This window comes from Eumetopias jubatus, unplaced genomic scaffold (genome assembly GCF_037043125.1).
Source record: "Eumetopias jubatus isolate StellerSeaLion01/CBP00866 unplaced genomic scaffold, mEumJub1_p1.0 scaffold_3, whole genome shotgun sequence".
Lineage (NCBI taxonomy): Eukaryota > Metazoa > Chordata > Mammalia > Carnivora > Otariidae > Eumetopias > Eumetopias jubatus.
Window position 1 is genome coordinate 54,691,606 of NW_028274809.1, and position 22,018 is coordinate 54,713,623.

Consider the following 22,018-nt stretch of genomic DNA (forward strand, 5'->3'; position numbering starts at 1 on the left):
CAGGGAGCCCGACGCGGGGCTCAATCCCAGCACCTTGAGATCATGACCTGAGCGGAAGACGGACGCTTAACGACTGAGCCACCCAGCTGACCCCCAAAAAAGTTTTTAATAACGTCCCTTTGTGTGAACAGCACTGTGCAATCTTCCACAACACAGAGAAAGCACAGGGAATCATTTCTGTAAGTGGCTAACAACCCCCCAGGCGACATATCTACCGTCGCTGTCTGATCCCCACCTAAGGTTGGTGCATCCCAGGCAAACACAATTACGACTAAGAAGACAGGTGTACAGAAACAGCATTTAATTGGAGCCCACAGAAAGCCCTCGTTACACCTAACAGGCCCTGCTCGGATCCGCCGGCCCAGCCTTCATCTCGGGACCAAAGCCTAGAGACAATGGAAACCACCCGGCAGCGGGGGGGAGGGGGGGGGCGGACATCCCTGGGAGCTCCTCAAAGCAGGGCGCAAACCGGGAAAGCCCACTACAGCCCCCCAAGGCAGATATACAGCGAGTCCCAAGCTTCGGGGCCAGGTCCAGGGATGTTCCGATTTTGCATTTAGAATCCTGAAATCTTTTTCTTAAAGTGACGCAGCCCCGATCCCTAACCTCCCTCAGCCCCACCACCAAAAAAGAAGCTGAGCCTCAGCCTCACACACTGTGAGGTTTGCCTCCCAACAATCCGCCTCTCCGGGCCGGAAATCGCCTCCTTTTAAGGACGCAGAACTTGCGGCCACGCCAAGGCCGTGGCGGGGGATAAGCGCCGGGAATCCGCGGGGCTAAGGCTGGGAACTGGCGGGAGCCAGAAGAGCCGAGACTGGGAAAGGAGGGGCGGGGCCGGGCGCCCAGGAGCCCGGCGAGCCGGTAGGTGGGGCCCGGCTTGGAGTATGGCCTGCCGCCCGGGCAGCGAGGGGGCGTGGCCGGCACTGCTGCACCGAGACTCCGCCTCCGCCCGGCCCCTTCGCAAGAGGGACGCAAGCTGGGAGGAAAGGGGGAGTCGAGGAGGCGGCGGCGGCGCTGGAGGGCTCCTCTCGGGGACCGGCCGACCCGGGGAGCGAGGATATCGCTCCGCACCACTCTTCCGCCTGCCGCCAAGCCGTCCCTTCTCGCTATGTCCCAGAGCAGGCATCGCGCCGCGGCCCCGCCGCTGGAGCGCGAGGACAGCGGGACCTTCAGGTCAGCGCCCGAATAGTCGGGGCCGAGCCCGGCAGGGCCGGGAGCGGTGGGCACGAGAGGCGGGGCGGAGGAGCCCGCTTTCCAGCGGCATTCTGGGTAAAGCCCCTTCCCGTTGCTCTCGCCCCCGCGGCTGCGGGCGGACCCGGGGGCACTCGGCTCCGCCCTCTCGGCCGCGCGCGGGCTGGGGTCTGCGGCCTGGCCCCGCCCCTCTTGCGGCCTCGGGCTGCGCGCGGGGTGGGCGGAGGTGGCGCGCCGCCGCTACCCGTGAGAGGGGTTATGTGGGCTTGGTCCTGGGAGACCGCAGGGAATACCTCCTACCCGCTTTCAAGTTATCTCCCGAAAGCCCTCTTTCACCCTGCCGGTTGCCCGCTGCAGCAGGGCCGGGAGACTGGGGCGCTTCGCCATCTCTGGCGCTGGCCGCAGGGGAGGTTCGGCGCCTCCTGCATCAGTGTTGGTGGCAGTCAAAACTAGCCTCTGTATGCTTCTGCTTCCCTCCCCGCTTTGGCATGCAAAGCACACCTTTTTCTGGTTTTTGCAGTTTGGGGAAGATGATTACAGCTAAGCCAGGGAAAACACCAATTCAGGTATTACACGAATACGGCATGAAGACCAAGAACATCCCGGTTTATGAATGTGAAAGATCGGATGTGCAAATACACGTACCCACTTTCACCTTCAGAGTAACCGTTGGTGACATAACCTGCACAGGTCTGTATGCACAGTTAACCCCATGATCGTGTGGGTTGGCCAGCAAACCTTGGTATTGTTTTTCAGTTCGGAAAAGTGACCTTTTTACCAGGGACAGCTGTAAGGAGCAGACTCTTGAAACTGAGACCTCTCATCTCAGGTCATGGGGACTTTCCAACTTCATCTGATTCTCTCCCTAATTTTCTCTTCTCCAGATACCAAGAGAAGCTCAGAAACATACCCTAGGATCTTCCTAGGGTTCTTTCAAGAATTAGGGAGAAGCAGGAAAGGTTCTTGGAGCGACCATAGCTGGATCAGTAGGTGCTGACAAGTTTTATAGTGTCATAGAGTATAGCAGATGCCAGGAGCCATGAGTCCAGAATTTTCTGAGCCTCTCCCCTCTTTGTATGGACTCCCCTGGCACTTTGGGCCCATTGTACCACCCTTGATTCTGTATCCAAGCAAAATGAGGAAGGCGGTGCAAATACCATATTTCATAGCACCGTCTAGTTCCTGACACTGTACGGGTTTTAGTAAGATGTCATCTCCTTTTTTTTAAAAAGATTTTATTTATTTATTTGACAGAGAGACATAGTGAGAGAGGAAATACAAGCAGGGGGAGTGGGAGAGGGAGAGAAGCAGGCTTCCCGCTGAGCAGGGAGCCCGACGTCGGGCTCGATCCCAGGATCCTGGGATCAGGACCCGAGCTGAAGGCAGATGCTTAACGACTGAGCCACCCAGGTGCTCCTGTCATCTCCTTTTTTATATGTGAGGAAAGAGGTTCAGAGAAATTACCAGTTAACATGCCCAAAGTCACATAGCGATGAAGTTTCAGAGTTCAGACTCCCCTTATGGTCTGTGAGCTTGAACAAATGATAACTAAAGTTGCCATTTGTAAATGTAGGCATTTTGTTTCTTATGTATCTATTTAATTGCAAACAAAAAATAATACTAAATTTAAATCGGAAGAACGCCAAGAAAACAATTCAACAGGAAGGTTGGAGTTGCACCATCTGGTAATCTAAAGGCATCGATCGTTTGTTTAGGTCCCTGAAAATCTGGAGCCCGCTATTTTCTTTGAAATGACTTTAAGAAAATGTTGAGGCTTTTTTATCTAGATAAGGCAGTTGGATTGTAGGTGCTAGCTGGAAGTCTCCTCACAATGAACCACGGGATCTTTGCATTACTCCTTTAACAGGTCTATTTTTAAATTTTCAGTGAAAACTTAAGAAAAGAAATAGTCCTTTTCCCTTCGATATGTGTTGGGCCAGGGATTAACAACCTATAGCCACTAACTGTTCTGCTTGGGCCCCTGCTCTCCTCACACTGCCCCGTCTTCCTATGCAAGTTTATGTGCCTCCACAGCTTCAGGGGCTATCTAAAGGCCGAATATCCTGAAATCTCTGTCTTCATTCAGCCCAGGTCCGGTTATGGAACTGTCTGTCAACCTGTGCTTGCTGGGCATCTTCACTTGGATGACCCAAAGGCACCTCAGTCTCTCGTTGTCCCAGACTGACTCCATCTCTCTTCCCTCAAGTCTGTCTCCCCTGCATTCCCTAGCTTACTAAAGGCACCACCATCACCTATTGGATCACACTAGAAAGTTGGGTTTCATTTTCCTGACTCCTCCTTCTCCCTCTTCCTCTTGCCCACTCTTCCACCAAGTCTTACTTCTTAAGCAGCTCTGGCATCTGCCTGCTTCCCTTGTCTCCCCGCTGCTGCTGTCTGGGCCACCGATGTCTTGCACTTGGACCGCGGCTGTCATCTCGCTGCTGCTCTCTCAGCCTCCAGTCTCGGGCTGTCCATTCCCCGGATGACCCTGGCATTCAGATCTGTTCGTGTGCTTCTTGCTCTTCAAATCCGTTCGGTGGTTTGCCCATCACCCTCTGGTTAAATACAGATTTCTTGATAGGACTTAACGGCCGTGCTTCTCGAAACGTGATCAGCAGCATTATTATCACCTGAGCACTTGATGTAAACGCTCTGGAATATCAGGCCCCATGCCAGACCTGTGGGACCAGAGTATGCATTTTAACAAAATTCCCAGGCAATTCCTGTGCACATTAAAGTTTGAGAAGCACAAATTTATAAGACTGTTCTTGGACCTCTCTCCCTACCCTCGCAATCCTGTAGCCTTTTATCGTTTCCTTAAGCTCCCACCTCCCCAGCCGCTCGGGGCTCTTGAGAGCAGCATGCTGGTGTTGCCTCTGAGCCCCGGCAAGGGCTCTTTTCTTCGCCTAGAATGCTCTTCTCAACCCCCAGCTCTCGTCACCTTACTAGCTTTTACTAGTCTTTTCTGTCTTCATTCAGTTATCTCTTCCTTCTTGAAACCTTTCTGAATTATTACCAAGAGGAGGGGAGCTGTCCCTCCAGCCTGCACTTAGGCTAGTTCTAACACATACGACTATATTTCAGATGCCTCTTTACAGACAAAATCCTGCAGTAGGCTGTGCGCTCTTTAAGGGTGGGGATTCTGTTTCATACTCCCCAGTGTCCCTAAGTCCCTAGGTTAGTGGATAAAGGTGTATGGTTTGTATGTCCTGACATTTGAGGGTTACAGTTGAAATTTATTCCATTATTCTGTTCCTTTCCTCCCACACCAGAGAAATGGATATCAGCACTCTGGTACCACTTTTGAAAGGTTCTCAGCACCTCGCTTGAACTCAGAAAGCAAAAGATTGAATTTACCATTTAACAGGTGTGATGGCTTACTGAAATTAGGCTGCAGTTTCAGTGATGAGTCAGACCTGTCCCCTGCCACCCTGTTAGCTACTTAGGTAAGGGATATAGATTGTATGGAAGACACGGAACATCATCTCTCACGCTCCCTATATAAACCTTCTCCCACTGCACCCAACATGTAGCCAGGACTGCTTAGCCAAACAGAGGGGATTAATGCAGTATAGGATGGACTATTGGAATAAAATTGTGCCCATTTTGCTGTCAAACAGTGTTGATATAAGCGGCTCCCTTAGAGGAGACTTCTTGCTACAGCATTTCCTTTCTCTCTAGGAATAAGGAAGAGTAAAATACTAAGTTGCATTTTTTTTTCAGAAAGTATGACATGGTCTACTTTATTACCATTTTATGTAATAAACAAATATACACAAGGATTTTTTAATATAGGTATACATAGGATTAGATACATAAAACTTAAAATTATGGGTTTTTAATGTATGTATTTCATGGGAATATTTTGTTACAGTATGTAGTATATATTTTTATTAACTTTGTGTGTGTGTGTAAATATATATATATAAACTGTAGTGACTTTGTTTTGTATTATGCAAATGTCTATGCAACCCTCACATTTTCATTTCTTTCTTAACTTTAATTCAGGTGAAGGTACAAGTAAGAAGCTGGCGAAACATAGAGCTGCAGAGGCTGCCATAAACATTTTGAAAGCCAATGCAAGTATTTGGTGAGCTAAATTTCTTTGTATTCTGCAGCTCAAAAATATCATGGCTGAGGTAAGATTGAAAGTTTGAACGCGCTCACAAAAGCAACAAAGTGAACAGTTGTTAGTACCTGGCTCTAAAATTTTATTTCCTTGTGAAAACCTGTCATCCCTTAAAGACAACTTTATCCTTAAGAAATTCAATCCAGCAATTAACTGTTAAATGAAAGCTCTCAGGAACTAGGATTTTTTTCCCCCTCAGTGGGATGCAACAGTAGAAAACCCCAGTTTTTCTGGCAAATATCTTCCTGTGTTAAGAGTGTAATAATTTCTACACTACATAAAATAAGTTATGAAATGGAAAAAAATCAGTGGAAAATACTCTTCGGAAGATTCTAATTTGGAAGGAGATGAAGAGATTTCCTTTTATTATACAATGTATACCAAATACAAGATGTTAAGTGGGATGTTAAGTCTTGATGGGATTTTTTCAAAATAAGTTGATTGTCACTTTAGGTGCTTTTGGAGAGTATTGGTCCTGGAGCATCTCATGTATTCTAGAGTGATGGCCTTTGGTTTCTAATGGGCACACTGGAGCATGCTGAGCCTTTAAGTTCTTCTCCTTCCTGCACTCAGTTATTCCTAAAGTACAGTCTGGTGTACCTGCTCAGAGTTGACAGCAGAGGCCCGGGGGAATTTAGGAGAGGTTTTTCTCCAGCTTCAAAACTTTTGGTCTAGCACGTACTTAGGTTCTCATGCAGTGCTCCTCCCCTTTCTAAGCCCTTCCAAACCATTCGAGTAGTTTAGAATGAAGCATTGACAAGCTTTGACTCTCACAAAATGGTGCTTGATTCCCTGGGATCCTATGTTATAGCTGATTTATGCTGGCTTTGTAGACATGCTAAAAGACATGGCAGGTATTGGATTCTCCCCTCGCCGGTGGTGACCAGGCTATTTCTGTGCAGCCCAAAGGTCAACCCAAAGTGTGGAGTGTATTTGTAGAAATGAACTTATGGAGTGTCCTTTCTGCACGTGGGCACTTCACTTTGTCAGCAAAAAAGGCTAACAAACTTTACTATATATTTGTGCTTCTTGACAGATAAGATGGGAATTACTAAGCTGTAATCAGGTCTAAAGTGGCCTCATTTAATACAGAGACTTTCTCACTTCTCCATCACAATTATTTGGGTAGCTTCGGCGTGCGTCATTGTAAGTGAATATTCCTATCTCATCAGCCTCCATAAAGCTTGACATTCTGGCAGGTGGAAAAGCAACCTGAGGAAGTGGCAATAACTGAACCTCTTTGGTCATGGAAGAAATGACTCTTCAGTCGCCTAGGTGGTAGTAACCTTGAACGTAGCTTTACTCAGTGCTAGACACTCATCGCCTAACTAATTAGTAATTTCAAACTAGTTAGGAGACATTATTCTCTTTTTCCCTAATCATAGTCACCATATTGCCAGAACCAGATTCATGCAGGCCATACAGATACATCTTAGGAGGATTATTCTAGCTTAGAACAGATGATAGATCAGACAGATTTGTCTTCCATAGTTATTTGAGTGAAAAAACAACTTTATAATCTGTATCATTCCCATTACCAGGCTAAATTTCCTAATTATTAGGCTTCCCTTTTTGTGTGGTTGTAATAGTAGTATGCTTTATTTAAATACATTTTTATTGAGCACCTATTATATGCACAGTCCTGTAAGGCTTACGGAGGTAAGTAATACATAGGCTCTGTCATCAAGGATTTTACATCTGAACGCAGGAGTGGTGTGGTGAGGGATGGACAAATCACATGTATTTGCAAGAGTATATAACTTATGGTAAAATAATTTGCGTAAGAAAGGGTCAACCTAAATGTTAATAATGGTTCAAAGGAGGGAGAAATTATGTTACATTAGCGTAATAGGATAGGTTTCTTAGAGAAAGTGGCATATGAGCTAGACCTTGGACAGGGGATAGGTCACATTCTCATAGAAGAGGTGGGGTAGAAGGCTATTCTGTGGAGAACAGCAGAGGCATAGAGGATTAAATAAGAAATGCTTGTCATTTATTTAATAGTTTGGGGGAAATTATTTTGTTTTATAACATTTTAAAAAAATGTTTAGCTTTGCAGTTCCTGACCCCTTAATGCCTGACCCTTCTAAGCAACCAAAGAACCAGCTTAACCCTATTGGTTCATTACAGGTAAGTCACACGGTTTTTCCTTACATAACATTATGTCTATTGAAGAAAGATGTCATAAATTGATAATATGACAAGGGCTGAAACAAGGAATAAATATTTTAAAGATAAGTTGGCATAATATTTTATTTTCCCAGTTATGATCATTAGCTATTACAGCACTAACTTGAAATTATTTTCCTATTTATTTACGTTTTGGATTTTCTTCCATATACAGTATCTGCCTTTGGTTTGTGGAATTCTCATTTGAGATCAACAGGACCCCAGTGCACATGGGTAGAGTGTTTTATACTTTAAGAATATTTCTTGCCACTCTTGTGACAACCTCTTTCTACTTCTGTTGACACAGAAGATTTTATAAAGAACACAAATCGGGTAACCTACCTCAAGAAAGGGGAAATAGTCTATTTGCTTATTCTACAAAAAAAAAAAAAAAAAAAAATCAGCTTTGAATTTCTGCAGGCAGAATATCCTTCTTGCGGATTATCCATGTGCTCTGTTGGACAGCTACCCTCCCCATTCTCCAGCCCGTCCTTTGGTCCCTTTCTTGCTGTCTTTTTCTTGAGTTTTCTTCCCCTGATCTTTCCTCAGCTTTGTCCAAGTCTGTTAGCCGCCTTCGCTCATCTGCTCTTGTTGCAGTGCAGTAGTTAGCCAGCTGTGGGCAGGAAGTCTGCAACTAAGGCAGAGGCTTTAGGAACTGATGACCCTGAGACCTATAGATGTTCCCCAAGAGGGCCATAGTAGCTCCTCTTTCTCTTTGAGCTCTTTGATATTTGCTCACTATGGCTTAATGGAAGAACACCATTCCTATCCTAGCAGTAAACTGCTTCAGTTTTGGTATTGTGGGCTTGCAAGATAAAAAATGCAGGAATATTTATGGGGAATATAAGGCCTTCCCCCATTTTTCCATTGCAGAAGATCATTATTCTTTTCAAAAACATAAATGGAAATGGGATCAAAATCATGAAAGGGTGTCATTTATGTGATTAAGCCATTGCATAGTAAAAATTACTACTAAAGCCTCATCTCGATTTTCTAGGAGTTGGCTATTCATCATGGCTGGAGACTTCCTGAGTATACCCTTTCCCAAGAGGGAGGACCTGCGCATAAGAGAGAATATACCACAATTTGTAGGCTAGAGTCATTTATGGAAACTGGTAGTTATTGCCTTTTAATCTCATACAACTGAAGACATTTTAAATATTTTCAGATGATGAATGACCATAGAAAGTTCTGTTGTGATTTCCTTTCAGATATTTCTGGGGAGAAAAACTGATACATTCCTATTCTACTGTCTCTTTCTGCAGTTGAATTTAAGTGTAAATATTTGGCTTAAGAATACTTATGCTTCTTAATTTGATATTTTTAAAAATCATGGAAAAGCCTGTTAATGGAAAGAAGTAAATAATTGACTTTACACAGCGTGCATTGATGTGTTAGTGACTTAAAAATCATTTTAGAGGGACGCCTGGGTGGCTCAGTCCTTAAGCGTCTGCCTTCGGCTCAGGTCATGATCCCAGGGTCCTGGGATCGAGCCCCGCATCGGGCTCCCTGCTGGGTGGGAAGCCTGCTTCTCCCTCTCCCACTCCCCCTACTTGTGTTCCCTCTCTCGCTGTGTCTCTCTCTGTCAAATAAATAAGATCTTTAAAAAAAAAGTCATTTTAGAAAAAAGCAGTAAATCTCTTGGAAGTTTCAACAGCTGTTCTAGAAGATTGGAGGACTAGAGGAAGATCACATTTGAAAACAAGATGATTAAGAGACTAGGAGGCAAAAAAATAGCATGAGATAAAAATAAAGTAGAAATTATCCCTTTGAATGATAGCAGTGTCCATGTTGTAAGGGCCAGAAACGATGGGAAAAAAGTCCCTTAATAGAGTACTAAGTCAGGGTCCCTACTGTAATTTCTCTATCGTGTTACTGTCATTCTTAAAATGGCACGGAATGGAATTGGTTAGATGCCTGTTTCAAGTAATAAGCAACCGTTTGCCCTGAGAGGCAGTGCGGGCCAATGCCGAAAGCACTGGACCGGAAGTGAGAACCCCAGCTTCCATTCTTTTTTTAAAGATTTTATTTATTTATTTGAGAGAAAGAGAGCACGCACGGTGTGGGGCGGGGAGAGGGAGAAGCAGGCTCCCCATTGATCAAGGAGCCCAACATGGGGTTAGATCCCAGGACCCTGAAATCATGACCTGAGCCAATGCAGGCAGAAGCTTAACCGACCGACCAAGCCACCCAGGCGCCCCACCTAACGTCCATTCTTGATGCACCTTGATTTGCGAGGGTAGGCAAATTACTTAATCTCTCTAGGCCTCAGTTTTTAAATCTGTAAAACAAAAAGCATGGAAGTAGATGATACTTATGGTGTCTTTCAACTGCAGGATCTCCTGTGCCCTTCTTATCCATGTTAAAGAAAAATTCCGCATAGTTGTCAGTTTATAGAAGATTGTAAGCAAGAAGTAGACTTCAAGAGATAAGAGCTGTAATTCAAATGTACCTTGATAAATTTGAATACTTGGTCAGAATTAAACCAAAAGTGATTCATTAAAGCTAGGCATAGGGAAATATACCTGTTAAAAACAGAAAGTATAACTATTATAGATAAACTGTCAAAGAAAAGAAATGCCTTCATAAATGTAAGAATTAATAGTTGTATCGGGGCTCCTGGGTGGTGCAGTTGGTTAAGCACCCAACTCTTGGTTTTGGCTCGGGTCGTGATCTCAGGGTTGTAAGATCGAGCCCTGCATAAGTCTCTGTGCTCAGCATGGAGTCTGCTTGGGACTCTCCCTCCCTCTCCCTCTGCCCCTCCTCCCACCACTCATGTGCGGTCTCTTTTCCGCTCTCTAAAATAAATAAATCTTTAAAAAAAAAAATTAATAGTTGTATGAAGCACCATAAGCAAAGATGTCAGATCAGCAAAAGAATAATATATAAAAATCATGAAATTGTTCTCTGATCAAAAAATCATACTTTATACATGTGATTATTCTCTGTGGACACTAATTTCTTTTCTAAACCTACCATTTCTTTCTTTTTTATTTAGGAAAGGGGGCATCAAAAAAACAAGCCAAGAGAAATGCTGCTGAGAAATTCCTTGCCAAATTCAGTAATATTTCTCCAGAGAACCACATTTCTTTAGTGAGTAATGATCAAGACACCTATGATGACAATGTGATTAAGCATCTCTTGCTCTAGGATACTTCCCTAGAGTCCTTGTCGTATGGACACTTGAGAGTTTTAATTTTTAAAAATCTTTTCACTGTTCAGATGTACATGACCCCAATTTTAGCTGTCACAAGGGTGACCAGGGAAGAGGGCATGGGAGACACATTCAAATTCAGAATCACATGATGGAATCTGAAGAGGATAAGCCGTAGTGCCATTTTTGCCTTCACACTGACAGTGCATTCATTCATGTACGCACTCAGCAAACATTTCGTGATCTCATACTGTGTGCCAGACCTTGCGCCAGGTTCTGTGCATACCGTGAATTAGATAGTCTCTCCCACTGGGGAGTTTGTAGCCTCCTGAAAGAGAAAAGAACCCGACAGACTGGTCCTTTCAGAGAGGGCTTGGCAACATAGAAGGATCCAACCAAGACTGGGGATTTCAGGAAGACTTCTTGGAGGAGGCAATATCTAAGCCAAGACCTGCAGGATGAGAACAGAGGAAAAGAATGCCAGAGCACCTACAAAGACCAAGAGTAAAATATTAGATGTCATCTGGGAACCGTAAATAGTTTGGCGTGGCCAGAGCATAGGGTTGGAGGAGGGTGTCTCGGACAATGAGGCGAGAAAGGCAAAGAGGGATTAAATCTGGAAGGGACGACTATAGTCAGAGAGATTGAACTTTATCCTGAGGGTGGAGCAAAACCACTAAAGAATTTTAATCTGGTAAGGAGAGGCTTAGAAGGGAGTGACTGGCTGCCCTATGGGGATTGAAGAGTCTTAGACTTAGAGACCTGTAGGCTGTTGTTACAGAAAATGGATGAGGAATGATGGTGGCCGTCGACATGGTCAGTTTAAAAATTATTTCGAAAACTGGGGTGAATAGGGCATGGTAATTGATTTGGATGTGGGGAGTAAGGAAAAAGGAGAAAGCAAATATTTTTCCATTGGCAACTCAGTAGATGGTGGTACCATTCAGTAATATGAGGAACACAGAAGATGAGTGGGACTTGACGGAGAGAAGATAATGAGTTAATATCTACAGTGAGTAGGATATATTGAATCTGAAGTGTTTGTAGAATATGTTAAGATACTGAGTAGGCAGCTGGGCAAACAAATACAGAGCGTAAGAGATTGAGCTATACATGACATTTGAGATTATGATATTCATAGATAGGTACATCTCATGGTACATTATCTGAGGATTTATTAGGTGGGGAATGAGAAGTGAGGACTATAGCAGTGTCCTAGTTGATGATAATAAAATAAGGGCTCATTCTGTAGGAAAAAAAAAAATCAAAGACTATACACAAAGTAACATAATTTTGGTTTTACCTTCTTAATAGAAAAACATAAACGTTGCATTCACGTCTTTTAAAATTGGATCAGAGATGACACCAAAATCACAAAGCACAAATAGGTTTATAAGTGGTTTCATAGGTGAATTCTGTTAAATCTTCAAGGAAGAAGTAATTTCCAATGCTATTTAAATTCTTCCAGGCAATACATATATACGTAGGGCAGGCTTCTAAATTTATTTTTCAAAACCAACATAACACTAACACCAAAACCTGACAATAGCAAATCGCAGTGGAAAAAATTATGGATTAATCTCCCTTATAGTGAAACACCTTAATAAAATATCTAGTACAACAGTAAAAGAATAATGTACCATAGATAAGTTGGGCTTATTTCAAGAATGCAAGGATATATCTGTTGCAATTCAGGAATGCAAAGATAGGTTCTGTAAATCTGTTACTATAATTAATCACCTTAATGGGTCAAAGGAGAAAAACAGTCAATGTATGCCAAAAAGATATTTGGCAATCATTGATAAAACACTTTTAAAATATCCCTATCGTTTTGAGACACAGAACAGATGAACATAGGGGAAGGGAAGGAAAAGTAAAATCAGATGCAAATAGAGAGGGGGACTCCTGGGTGGCTCAGTCAGTTAAGCGTCTGCCTTCAGCTCAGGTCATGATCCCAGGGTCCTGGGATTGATTTCCGCATCCGGCTCCTTGCTCAGCTGGGAGCCTACTTCTCCCTCTGCCTGCCGTTCCCCCTGCTCGTGGCGTGCTCACATGCTCTCTCCCTCTGACAAATAAATAAAATCTTAAAAAAAAGAAAGAAAATAGGGAGGCAAACCATAAGAAATGCTTAATTCTAGGAAACAGGGTTGCTGGAGGGGAGGTGGGTGAGGGGATGGGGTAACTGGGTGATGGGCATTAAGGAGGGCACTTGATACAACGAGCACTGGGTGTTATATACAACGGATGAATCACTAAATTCTACCCTTGAAACTAATAATACACTATATGTTAAATAAATTGAATTTAAGTAAAGAATTAAAAAAGGAGATAAAAATGTTCATTAACTGCAAATAGTATGACTGTGTCCCTGTAAAGCCCTGTAAAAGAAAAACTGCTAGAATAAGAGAATTCATCAAGGTAACTGATCATAAAATTAATATATAAAACCAATAGCTTTTTCATATTTAGGATTATGAAGGTAACCACTAGAATAATTAAGGAAGAAAGTCAAAAATTGCTTCTGGAAAGGGGACTGAATGTAGGGATGGAATGAGGCTCAGGATTGTTGCTTTTATAATTCTGTACTCCTTGACTTTTTGTGGTGTTATATTAACAAAATTTATGAAGCTCGATAACATTGATACTTTTATAGCGAAATAGAAATCTGTCCTAAAAAAGTATACTAGGAAAAAAAACCAATAGTTTTTCTGTTTACAAATACTAAGAGGTAGAATGAAAAAGATCTCATTTTCAAGAATAGAAAAAAGGCTAATGTGCTGGGGAATAAACTTAAAATGTGCAGACCCATGTGGAAAAAATTTCAAAACTCTGCTGAGGGATTTAACAGAAATTGAATTAATGTAAAACGACCTATTTTCAATAGGAAGACTCAATATTGTAAAATATATAAAAAAGTAATGTAGTCTCACTCAAAATCTACCAGAATTCATCTTGGATCTCAATACAGCTTTACCAAGTTTATCTGGAAAAATAAACTCTCCAGAATAGCCAAGAAAACTGAAAAGGAAGAGTGCAGGAGGTGGGATTATGCCTACCAGAGAATAAAACCTACTCTAAATCTCTAGTATTGAAACACGTACTGGTACAGGGATAGACGGGGGACAGGGATAGACAATAATCCCCATAGGAGCAGAGTATATGACAATAGTGAGACTTCAGATCAGTGGGCAAAAGGATGGATTATTCGATAAATAGTGTAGACACAAAGCCACATTTATGGGGGGGGTGGAGGGGAGGATGTATCTATCTGTGTGTGTGTGACGTATTTAGGTTGCTCCCTTACTCCTTAAAACAAATCAAAAATTTGAACATAAGAATTGAAACCAAGGGCGCCTGGGTGGCTCAGTCGTTAAGCGTCTGCCTTCGGCTCAGGTCATGATCCCAGGGTCCTGGGATCGAGCCCCACATCGGGCTCCCTGCTCTGCGGGAAGCCTGCTTCTCCCTCTCTCACTCCCCCTGCTTGTGTTCCCTCTCTCGCTGTCTCTCTCTCTGTCAAGTGAATAAATAAAATCTTAAAAAAAAAAAAAATTGAAACCAAGTATGAGAAAACACAGCAGAGCTTTCCTTTTTAAAATTCTTAGCATGGGGAAACCTTTTTAAAACCTAAAACCTAGAAGACGTAATAAAAGACTGATAAATTTGACTCCATAAAACCTATTACACGGCAAAAAAAAAATCTGTAAATAAAACCAAGAATTAAAACAAATTATTTTTAACACAGGTCTGTAATTGGACTATTTTCAGTACCACATAAAAAGCTCTTACACATCAATAAAAAAGATACAAATGGTTAAAAAGGGGGCACCTGGGTGGCTCAGTTGTTAAGCATCTGTTAAGCGTCTGCCTTCGGCTCAGGTCATGATTCCGGGGTCCCGGGATCGAGCCCCGCATCTAGCCCCGTATCGGGCTCCCTGCTCGGCGGGAAGCCTGCTTCTCCCTCTCCCACTCCCCCTGCTTGTGTTCCCTCTCTCGCTGTGTCTCTCTCTCTCAAATAAATGAATGAAATCTTTAAAAAAAAAAAAAATCAGCTCCATTCATGGAAATTAAAGAGATACTATTTTCACCTTTTAGATTGATGAAACCTACTAAGTTTGATAGTCCCAGGTGTTGGTGAGGGTATCAGAAACAAGCACCCGCCTAGACCGTTGATGGTAGTATAAATTGGTTTAGAAATCAGTCTGGAAGTATTTTATCAAAATTAAAAGCATACATGCTCTTTGACTCAGTTCTACTTCTAGAAATTATTCTACATTTAAAGTCATCCAAGTGCAAAAGAGTTTTATTGTGGGCGCCTGGGTGGCTCAGATGGTTGGGCGTCTGCCTTCGGCTCAGGTCATGATCCCAGGGTGCTGGGATCTAGTCCCGCATCGGGCTCCCTGCTGGGCGGGGAGCCTGCTTCTCTCTCTCTCTCTCTCTCTCTCTCTCTCTCTCTCTCTCTCTCTCTCTCTCTCTCTCTCTCTCTCTCTCTGACTTTCATGAATAAATAAATAAAACTTTAAAAAAAAATTTTTTTTAATTTAATTTATTTATTTCAGAGAGAGAGAGAAAACACGAGAGGGAAGAGGGTCAGAGGGAGAAGCAGACTCCCCGCCGAGCAGGGAGCCCGATGCGGGACTCGATCCCGGGACTCCAGGATCATGACCTGAGCCGAAGGCAGTCGCTTAACCAACTGAGCCACCCAGGCACCCAAAAAAAGTTAAAAAAAAAAAAGAGTTTTATTGTAACATTGTTAGTAAAACCAAGAAATCAGAAATAACCCAAAAGCCATAATTGAAAACTGGTAAGATAAATATAGTACCTATATGTGCATTGATATGAGGAAAATAATATAGAAGAATAAGCTATCATTTTTGTTTAAAAAGAAGATTATGGGGGCGCCTGGCTGGCTCCGTCAGTAGAGCATATGACTCTTGATCTCAGGGTCCTGAGTTCAAGCCCCACGTGGGGTGTGGAGCTACAAAGAGGGAGGGAAGGAGGGAGGAAGATAGAAGTAAGTAAAATAAAAAGATTGTGTGTGTGTGTGTTTGAATTTAGAATTATAGAAGGTTATTGAAGAAATAGTTTTAACAGTAAGTACCTTTTGGAAGTGAAATGTCTTCTGGGAAGGAGTGATAAGGAAAAGAGACTATTCATTATATATTTGTTAATGATATATAATATCATTATATTATATATTATATATTATATATATAATATATATATATATTATATATAATTATATATTATATATATTAATATATATAATATATATAATATTACTCTATTAATGAATTATAATTTTTTAAAGCTTTTATTTATTTATTTATTTGACAGAGACACACAGAGAGAGGGAACACAAGCAGGGGGAGTGGGAGAGGGAGAGGCAGGCTTCCCGCGGAGCAGGGAGCCCGATGTGGGGCTCGATCCCAGAACCCTGGGACCATGACCTGAGCTGAAGGCAGACACCCAATGACTGAGCCACCCAGCCACCCCCTGAATTATAATTAAAAAAAAATTTTTTTTTGAAGTTCCAACCAAGGAATACAAAATTCTGTTTAGCAAACTTTGTAGATTCTTAATTCTTGTGATCTTTTTTTGAAAATCCCTTAACCTCCATCAGTCTCATTAACAAATAAGACTATGGATACGTTGCCCTACTTCAGAGGGTGGTTGGTTGTTTTTTGTTTTTGTGGGGCTTTTTGACATAATATATGAGGCAATTTGGGAAAAATGAACTAACATGGAAACGTAAAGCATTCTAAGAACAGAGGTGGAAAGGGAAGGATATGGGGAGAATAAAGAAAAGAGGCAAAGGAGGAAGTTCTGTTGGGTTCTGGGAAAAGTCTGGTAAGAACTTTATGACCTCCTGCCATTCATTTGAACAACTTGTTCTTCTCAAACCTAACTTGTACATTGCACCTTTTCTACAGTTGCTTTGTCTTCTGCTTCACAGCTGTCAGAGTGATTGGTTGGTATTTAATAACAAGAAATCATAAAGATAAAATCGTTTTATATTTTAATTTGTAAATTGCTCCATTAGGCAGATTCAGTTATTTGCAGGTTTGTTTATACTGCTCTTAAATATCTTCTACATCTTTTTTTAAATATACATCTGAACGTGGCCATCAGAAAATTTGAGAGACCTTTGTCCCATACAAAAGTATTTTTAAATACTTCCAGTATATTAGTGCATATGCTTCTTTTTTCTCTGACGTCGTGGCGTTTGTTAAATGTGTGCTTATTAGTGTTATCTCATTTAAAATGGGAAAGTTAACCAAGTGGTATTCATTTAAACATGCTTTATAGAGTATTAAATGTGAGCGCCTAATACTTTTAATTATATCATAGCATTAGAACTCAGTGTGAGTTACGAGTCTTAATCTTCATCTCTGTTTTTCAGACAAATGTAGTAGGACATTCTTTAGGATGTACTTGGCATTCCTTGAGGAATTCTCCTGGTGAAAAGATCAACTTACTGAAAAGGAGCCTCCTCAGTATTCCAAATACGGATTACATCCAGCTGCTTAGTGAAATCGCCAAGGAACAAGGTTTTAATATAACATATTTGGATATAGGTATGATTTTTTTTCTTTGGCTTACCTCAAAACCTGTTTTTAAAATGTATTTCAGAAACAAAGCCTGTATTACAATTTATGTCACTGACCAGGGATACTGAAATGGTGTGTGTGTGTGTGTGTGTGTGTGTATATACTTCTCACACGCATATATATTCATATATATAAAATTAGCAGAGCAGTTCTATTTATCACTGATATGTCCCATTCTTAATAATAATAGCTAACATCTGTATAGTTATAATAATAAGAAAAAACAGCAGCTAATATTTATTGTTTTGACTATAGACCAGGCCCTGTTTTAAGGATATTACAGAGTTCAGCTCACTGAATTCTCAGACTAATCCTGTGAAGTTAGGTCTATTATCCTTACATGTAAGGAAAGAAAGGAAGGCACAGAGAGGTTCAGAAACTTGCCTGAGATGATGTAGCTGGTTAGCGGTAGAGTCGGATCAAGGGAGGTGTCCCTGCAGATACAGTGTCTGTTAAACTAGCCCTGATGGAGAGCTTGACAAATAAGAAGGCAGCCATGTTTCTAGAGCAAGCACTAAGTTTGTGGGGGCCAGACCCCTTCTCTCCACTTTGTCACTGTTTGCCAATTGAAGGAGATCAGTGGGGACAAGTACTTTAGACCGTCATTCCATCCCCGCTGTCCTCGCCTGTATCTCCTCTAGCCCTGAGTCATTTAGGTAGACAAATGCGGATAGATTAGAAAGCAAGTCACTTTGGATTTTAATTTGCTTTTTAAAGCTGACGTGCGTGCATGCATGCGTGTGTGTGTGTAGTATGTGTGCACGCACACAAGCGCTTGGTGTCTTGATTTAACATCAGTGTAATTTGTGAAGAATTTGATATCCTTTGTTCCATCCTTAGTGAGCTGTGGGGACCCAGCTGAAAGGAGCTGCCAGCTCTGGTGTGTAGGTGTTTAAAGAATTTCTAATTTTTCTCTGCTACTTGAGGATTGAATGATGGGTCGAGTACAATGTTTTAATGTACTGAAAATGAGGCCGAACCAGGAATTTAGTACAGACACCTGGTCAGAAGAGGTGGCTGACGGAAGACCATTCATTCAGTAAATAGTTATTAAGTACCCACACTTTTTTAGGTGTTTAAGACACAGATGAATAAGCCATGTCATGAATAGGACTATGGATGGTTGGATCTGGGAAAAGAAGGAAACCTGAGATGGCTTTTGAGATTATGAATTAATGATGCCTTTGAAACGCATCTTACCAATTTTAAGAACTAAGTTCTTCTGAATATAGAACGGTCTAAAAACCACAGTCAGCTAATTCGGCTAACTTCTGTGCCATTACCTTCAAAAGAACCTAGACGTCCTCCACAACAAAAAAGATAGACAAGTGGCCAACAAGCTCACAAACAGATGCTCACTATTCTTAGTCATCAGGGAAATGCAAATCAAAACCACGGTGAAGTACCAATTCATACCCACTGGGATTACGGTGAAGAAGAAAATAGAAGATAACAAATGTTGGCAAAGATGTAGAGAAGTTGTAACCCTCCCACACTGCTGGTGGAATATAAAATGGTTCACCACTGTGGAAAATGGGAGTTTTGCAGCTCCTCAAATGAGTTACCGTATGACCTAGCAACTCTACCACCAGGCATATCCCCAAAACAATTGTAGGCTGGTAATTCAAACAAATACCCACATGTTCACAGTAGTACTATTCACAATAGTTAAAAGATGGAAACAGCCCAAATGTCCATCAGCGGATGAATGGTTACATCAGTTGTGGTATATATGCGCAATTAAATATTCAGCCATGAAAAGAAATGAAGTTCTGATACGTGCTACAACATGGATTAACCTCAAAAACATACTAAGTGAAAGGCAAGACACAAAAGGGTCATATTATATACCATTTAAATGAAATATCCAGAATAATTTACTCCATAGATTGGTGGTTGCCAGAGGGGCTTCGGGGTAGGGGAGATGGGGAGCAACTTTTTTTATGTGTATGGTGTTTCTTCTTGGGAAAATGAAATGATGAGAATGTTTTGTAACTAGATAGAGATGGCAGTTGCCTAACATTGTGAATGTACGAAATATATTACTCAATAGTTCACTTTAATACGTTGAGATTATGTTACATGAATTTTACCTCAATTTAAAAGGGAAAAAAAAAAGCTCGATGATAGAACTAGAAAGCCTCTTCACACATTAAAACACCTCCACTGTATCTGGAGGTTTCCTATTATATTGACTCTAGCAGAATAACATTGAATCGTGGCCACTTTTAACAAATTGTAACTCATCTGTTTCTACCTCTTTCCTTTGTGTCATCTAACCATCTTTAGTGACAGTGATTCATCAGTTGATGAGAAGAACATTTGTTTCCTGAGCTTAGGTACCGTATATACAACATGGAACTAGACTGTCTGCACAGATGTAGAATGAAAGAACATGAAGGCAAAAGAGAGGTCTTGCCCTGAGCCATGTATTTCCTGGTTCAGACATCTCCTGACGGTAACCCTAGACTTCACAGTGAAAAACACCCTCTCTCCAGTGCTCTAGCCGATGGTCTTTTTCCCTCTAAAAAAAGTTGGCTACAGTTCAATTTGCAAACACTGCTCAACTAGCCACATTAGAATGGCCTTGGGAGCTTTAAAAAAGAAAATGTAAGAATCTGGCTCCTCCCACCGCCAACGCTGCGTTTCTGTCTGAGCAAGCTGGAGTGAGGCCAAGGCACCTGCATTTACGTTCCCTCAGGTGGTTAGGAAGCACAGCTGTGTTTGAGAACAACTAGTGCTGAGCAGTTGTGTTTTGGTTTTTGTTTGGAGAAGAATGATAAAGATGGTGAGGAAGTGGAGTAGTATACCACAGATTTATACTGTAGTAAAGACTGTAGGAAGGAAGACTATAGTAAAAACCTGTTTTCATGAAGGATCTGCTTTCTCTACACTTGGCATTAACTACCGTGTTTGAACGTGTCATTACAGAAGAACTGAGCGCCAATGGCCAGTATCAGTGTCTGGCCGAACTCTCCACCAGTCCCATCACAGTCTGTCACGGCTCCGGGATCTCCTGCGGCAATGCACAGAGTGAGGCAGCTCACAACGCTCTGCAGTATCTAAAGATAATAGCAGAAAGAAAGTGAGCCCGAAGCAACCCCAAAAGCCCTCGGTAGCACATAAGAAATTCCCCTTCACCCCTTTCCGAGTAAAACATTTACTACACTTGAGTTTGTGTGGTGTTTCTAAATTTCTTCATAGCTTCCATCAACACTCCAGGTTTAATGATCTCCTAGTAGTTATTAAGCTCTTTTTAATGGCTTCAACTTTGTATTGGTATACTGTATTTATAAACTTTGTACCATAAGCAGAGTGTAGCACCCAGGTTACAATGCCATGTACATACAGGGAAGAAACTGCATGTTTGTTACTGATGATGAAGATGAAGATGTCAAAGAAACAAAACTGCTAGCAACAGTCGTCCTTACTGGTGCTTAACCTCTTTGCGCAAGGCTTTGTACAGGGAATTCGAAGGAAGCCCCTTAGAGTTGGGAGGAACACGCTAACAAGCGTTTATTGAATGTGATTATTGAATTTCAGGGAACATGATTGGTCTGCTGTGCATTTGAATCCATGTAATAAAGAGCTGTTGTTGTAACAGGTTCCACTCGTTTTATTAAAGCATTACTGACCTGACCACGGCCCCTTCTTTGTAGCCATTCTTGGGAGTGACCTGATGTGGATGCTCTGTTACTTACCTATATCTAGTGTACTTCTCAAAGTCAAAGTTGAAAAAACACCCACGGTCTAAGCAAAAACATACAAATAATGTATATGTGATGAGTCCCTTCTGTATTTTCTCCAAACAAATGCAACATTGTCTATTTCTTTGACATAACCACTCGTGTGGGAGTTAGCAGTTGAAAAAGCATTAGTAAAATTACAAAAACAAAACTTCCCAGTACACTTCAGTTACAAGAGTGTTTCAAGCAAAGCAATGAGTGATTGAAAGGAGATCAGCCTCAGGAGCAAATTTTAATTTTGCCTTTTATGTTTCCATCTATCATCAGTGGTCCCTCTGCCAGCACCAGTGGATACGGCTACTCTTACAGATTAGATGGAAGTCTCAGGCCTATTTTCAGAACTCAGGGAAAGCTTCAGAGAGCAAGAGAGCTCTAAATGATAAAGGCAGGTTTTGACTATCTCAAGGGTTAATCCAGCAGAAGTATACAAGTATTTTTCTGTCTGGGGAAAAAAAAAATCATACCTGAGTGGAATCCTTTGAGAAGAATAAAACATGATAAAGGAAAACCAATGCATGTAACTTCTAAAGAGCACATAGTTTCACATTATCAGCTGTATATGTCAATTAAATCATGGAATTTTAGGCACTGTTTTTGATAAGGTTAAGGACTACACAGACTAGAAACAAAGTTTAGGCATAAACAGGAGCTCGTAGGTCACTGGACCGATCTTAGGTTTTTAGGAATGCTCTGGAATAAAGAAAGGGCACAATGAGCTTTAGAGATGACAGACTTCTGCACAGTAAAATGCTGACTTCAGAAAGGATACTTGGAGGAAAAATTTCGTAAGGCATTGGAAGAAGAGATCCCAGTGGGGGAAAGGACAATATAATTCAGTTCGAAACAGTACTGATGAAATGAGCATCTGAGTCTAAGGTGCCCAGAAGTCCCACTCTTCCTGCTGCCTAGGTTTTCCCTGCTTCTGGCTCTGGAGGAAACATGCATTTTTATTTCTTTTTAATATTTATTTATTGGAGTGAGAGCACAAGTGGGAAGGAGGGGGAGAAGCAGACTCCCAGTG

General features: G+C 41.8%; 1 protein-coding gene across 2 annotated transcripts; it reads left to right on the top strand.

Moving 5' to 3' along the window:
- The first annotated feature begins 976 nt into the window (after window positions 1-976).
- On the top strand, window positions 977-20,837 carry PRKRA (protein activator of interferon induced protein kinase EIF2AK2). Of its 2 annotated transcripts, XM_028121077.2 has the most exons (8): window positions 977-1,173; window positions 1,712-1,881; window positions 5,200-5,281; window positions 7,372-7,450; window positions 8,487-8,604; window positions 10,488-10,582; window positions 17,044-17,218; window positions 20,183-20,837. In XM_028121077.2, the coding sequence occupies exons 1-8, from the start codon at window positions 1,109-1,111 to the stop codon at window positions 20,338-20,340; spliced, it is 942 nt and encodes a 313-aa protein (XP_027976878.1). In that variant the 5' UTR covers window positions 977-1,108; the 3' UTR covers window positions 20,341-20,837. The 2 variants fall into 2 exon arrangements, with proteins under 2 accessions (XP_027976878.1, XP_027976903.1); XM_028121102.2 differs by lacking the exons at window positions 977-1,173; window positions 1,712-1,881; window positions 5,200-5,281 and adding an exon at window positions 5,337-6,466.
- Window positions 20,838-22,018: the final 1,181 nt, after the last annotated feature.

Bases quoted from the DNA above. Each gene is read 5' to 3' on its own strand.
- PRKRA (XM_028121077.2), top strand. From the start codon at position 1,109: ATGTCCCAGAGCAGGCATCGCGCCGCGGCCCCGCCGCTGGAGCGCGAG. The intron at 1,174-1,711 runs GTCAGCGCCCGA...TGGTTTTTGCAG, and splicing joins GAGGACAGCGGGACCTTCAG to TTTGGGGAAGATGATTACAG. The intron at 7,451-8,486 runs GTAAGTCACACG...TCGATTTTCTAG, and splicing joins ACCCTATTGGTTCATTACAG to GAGTTGGCTATTCATCATGG.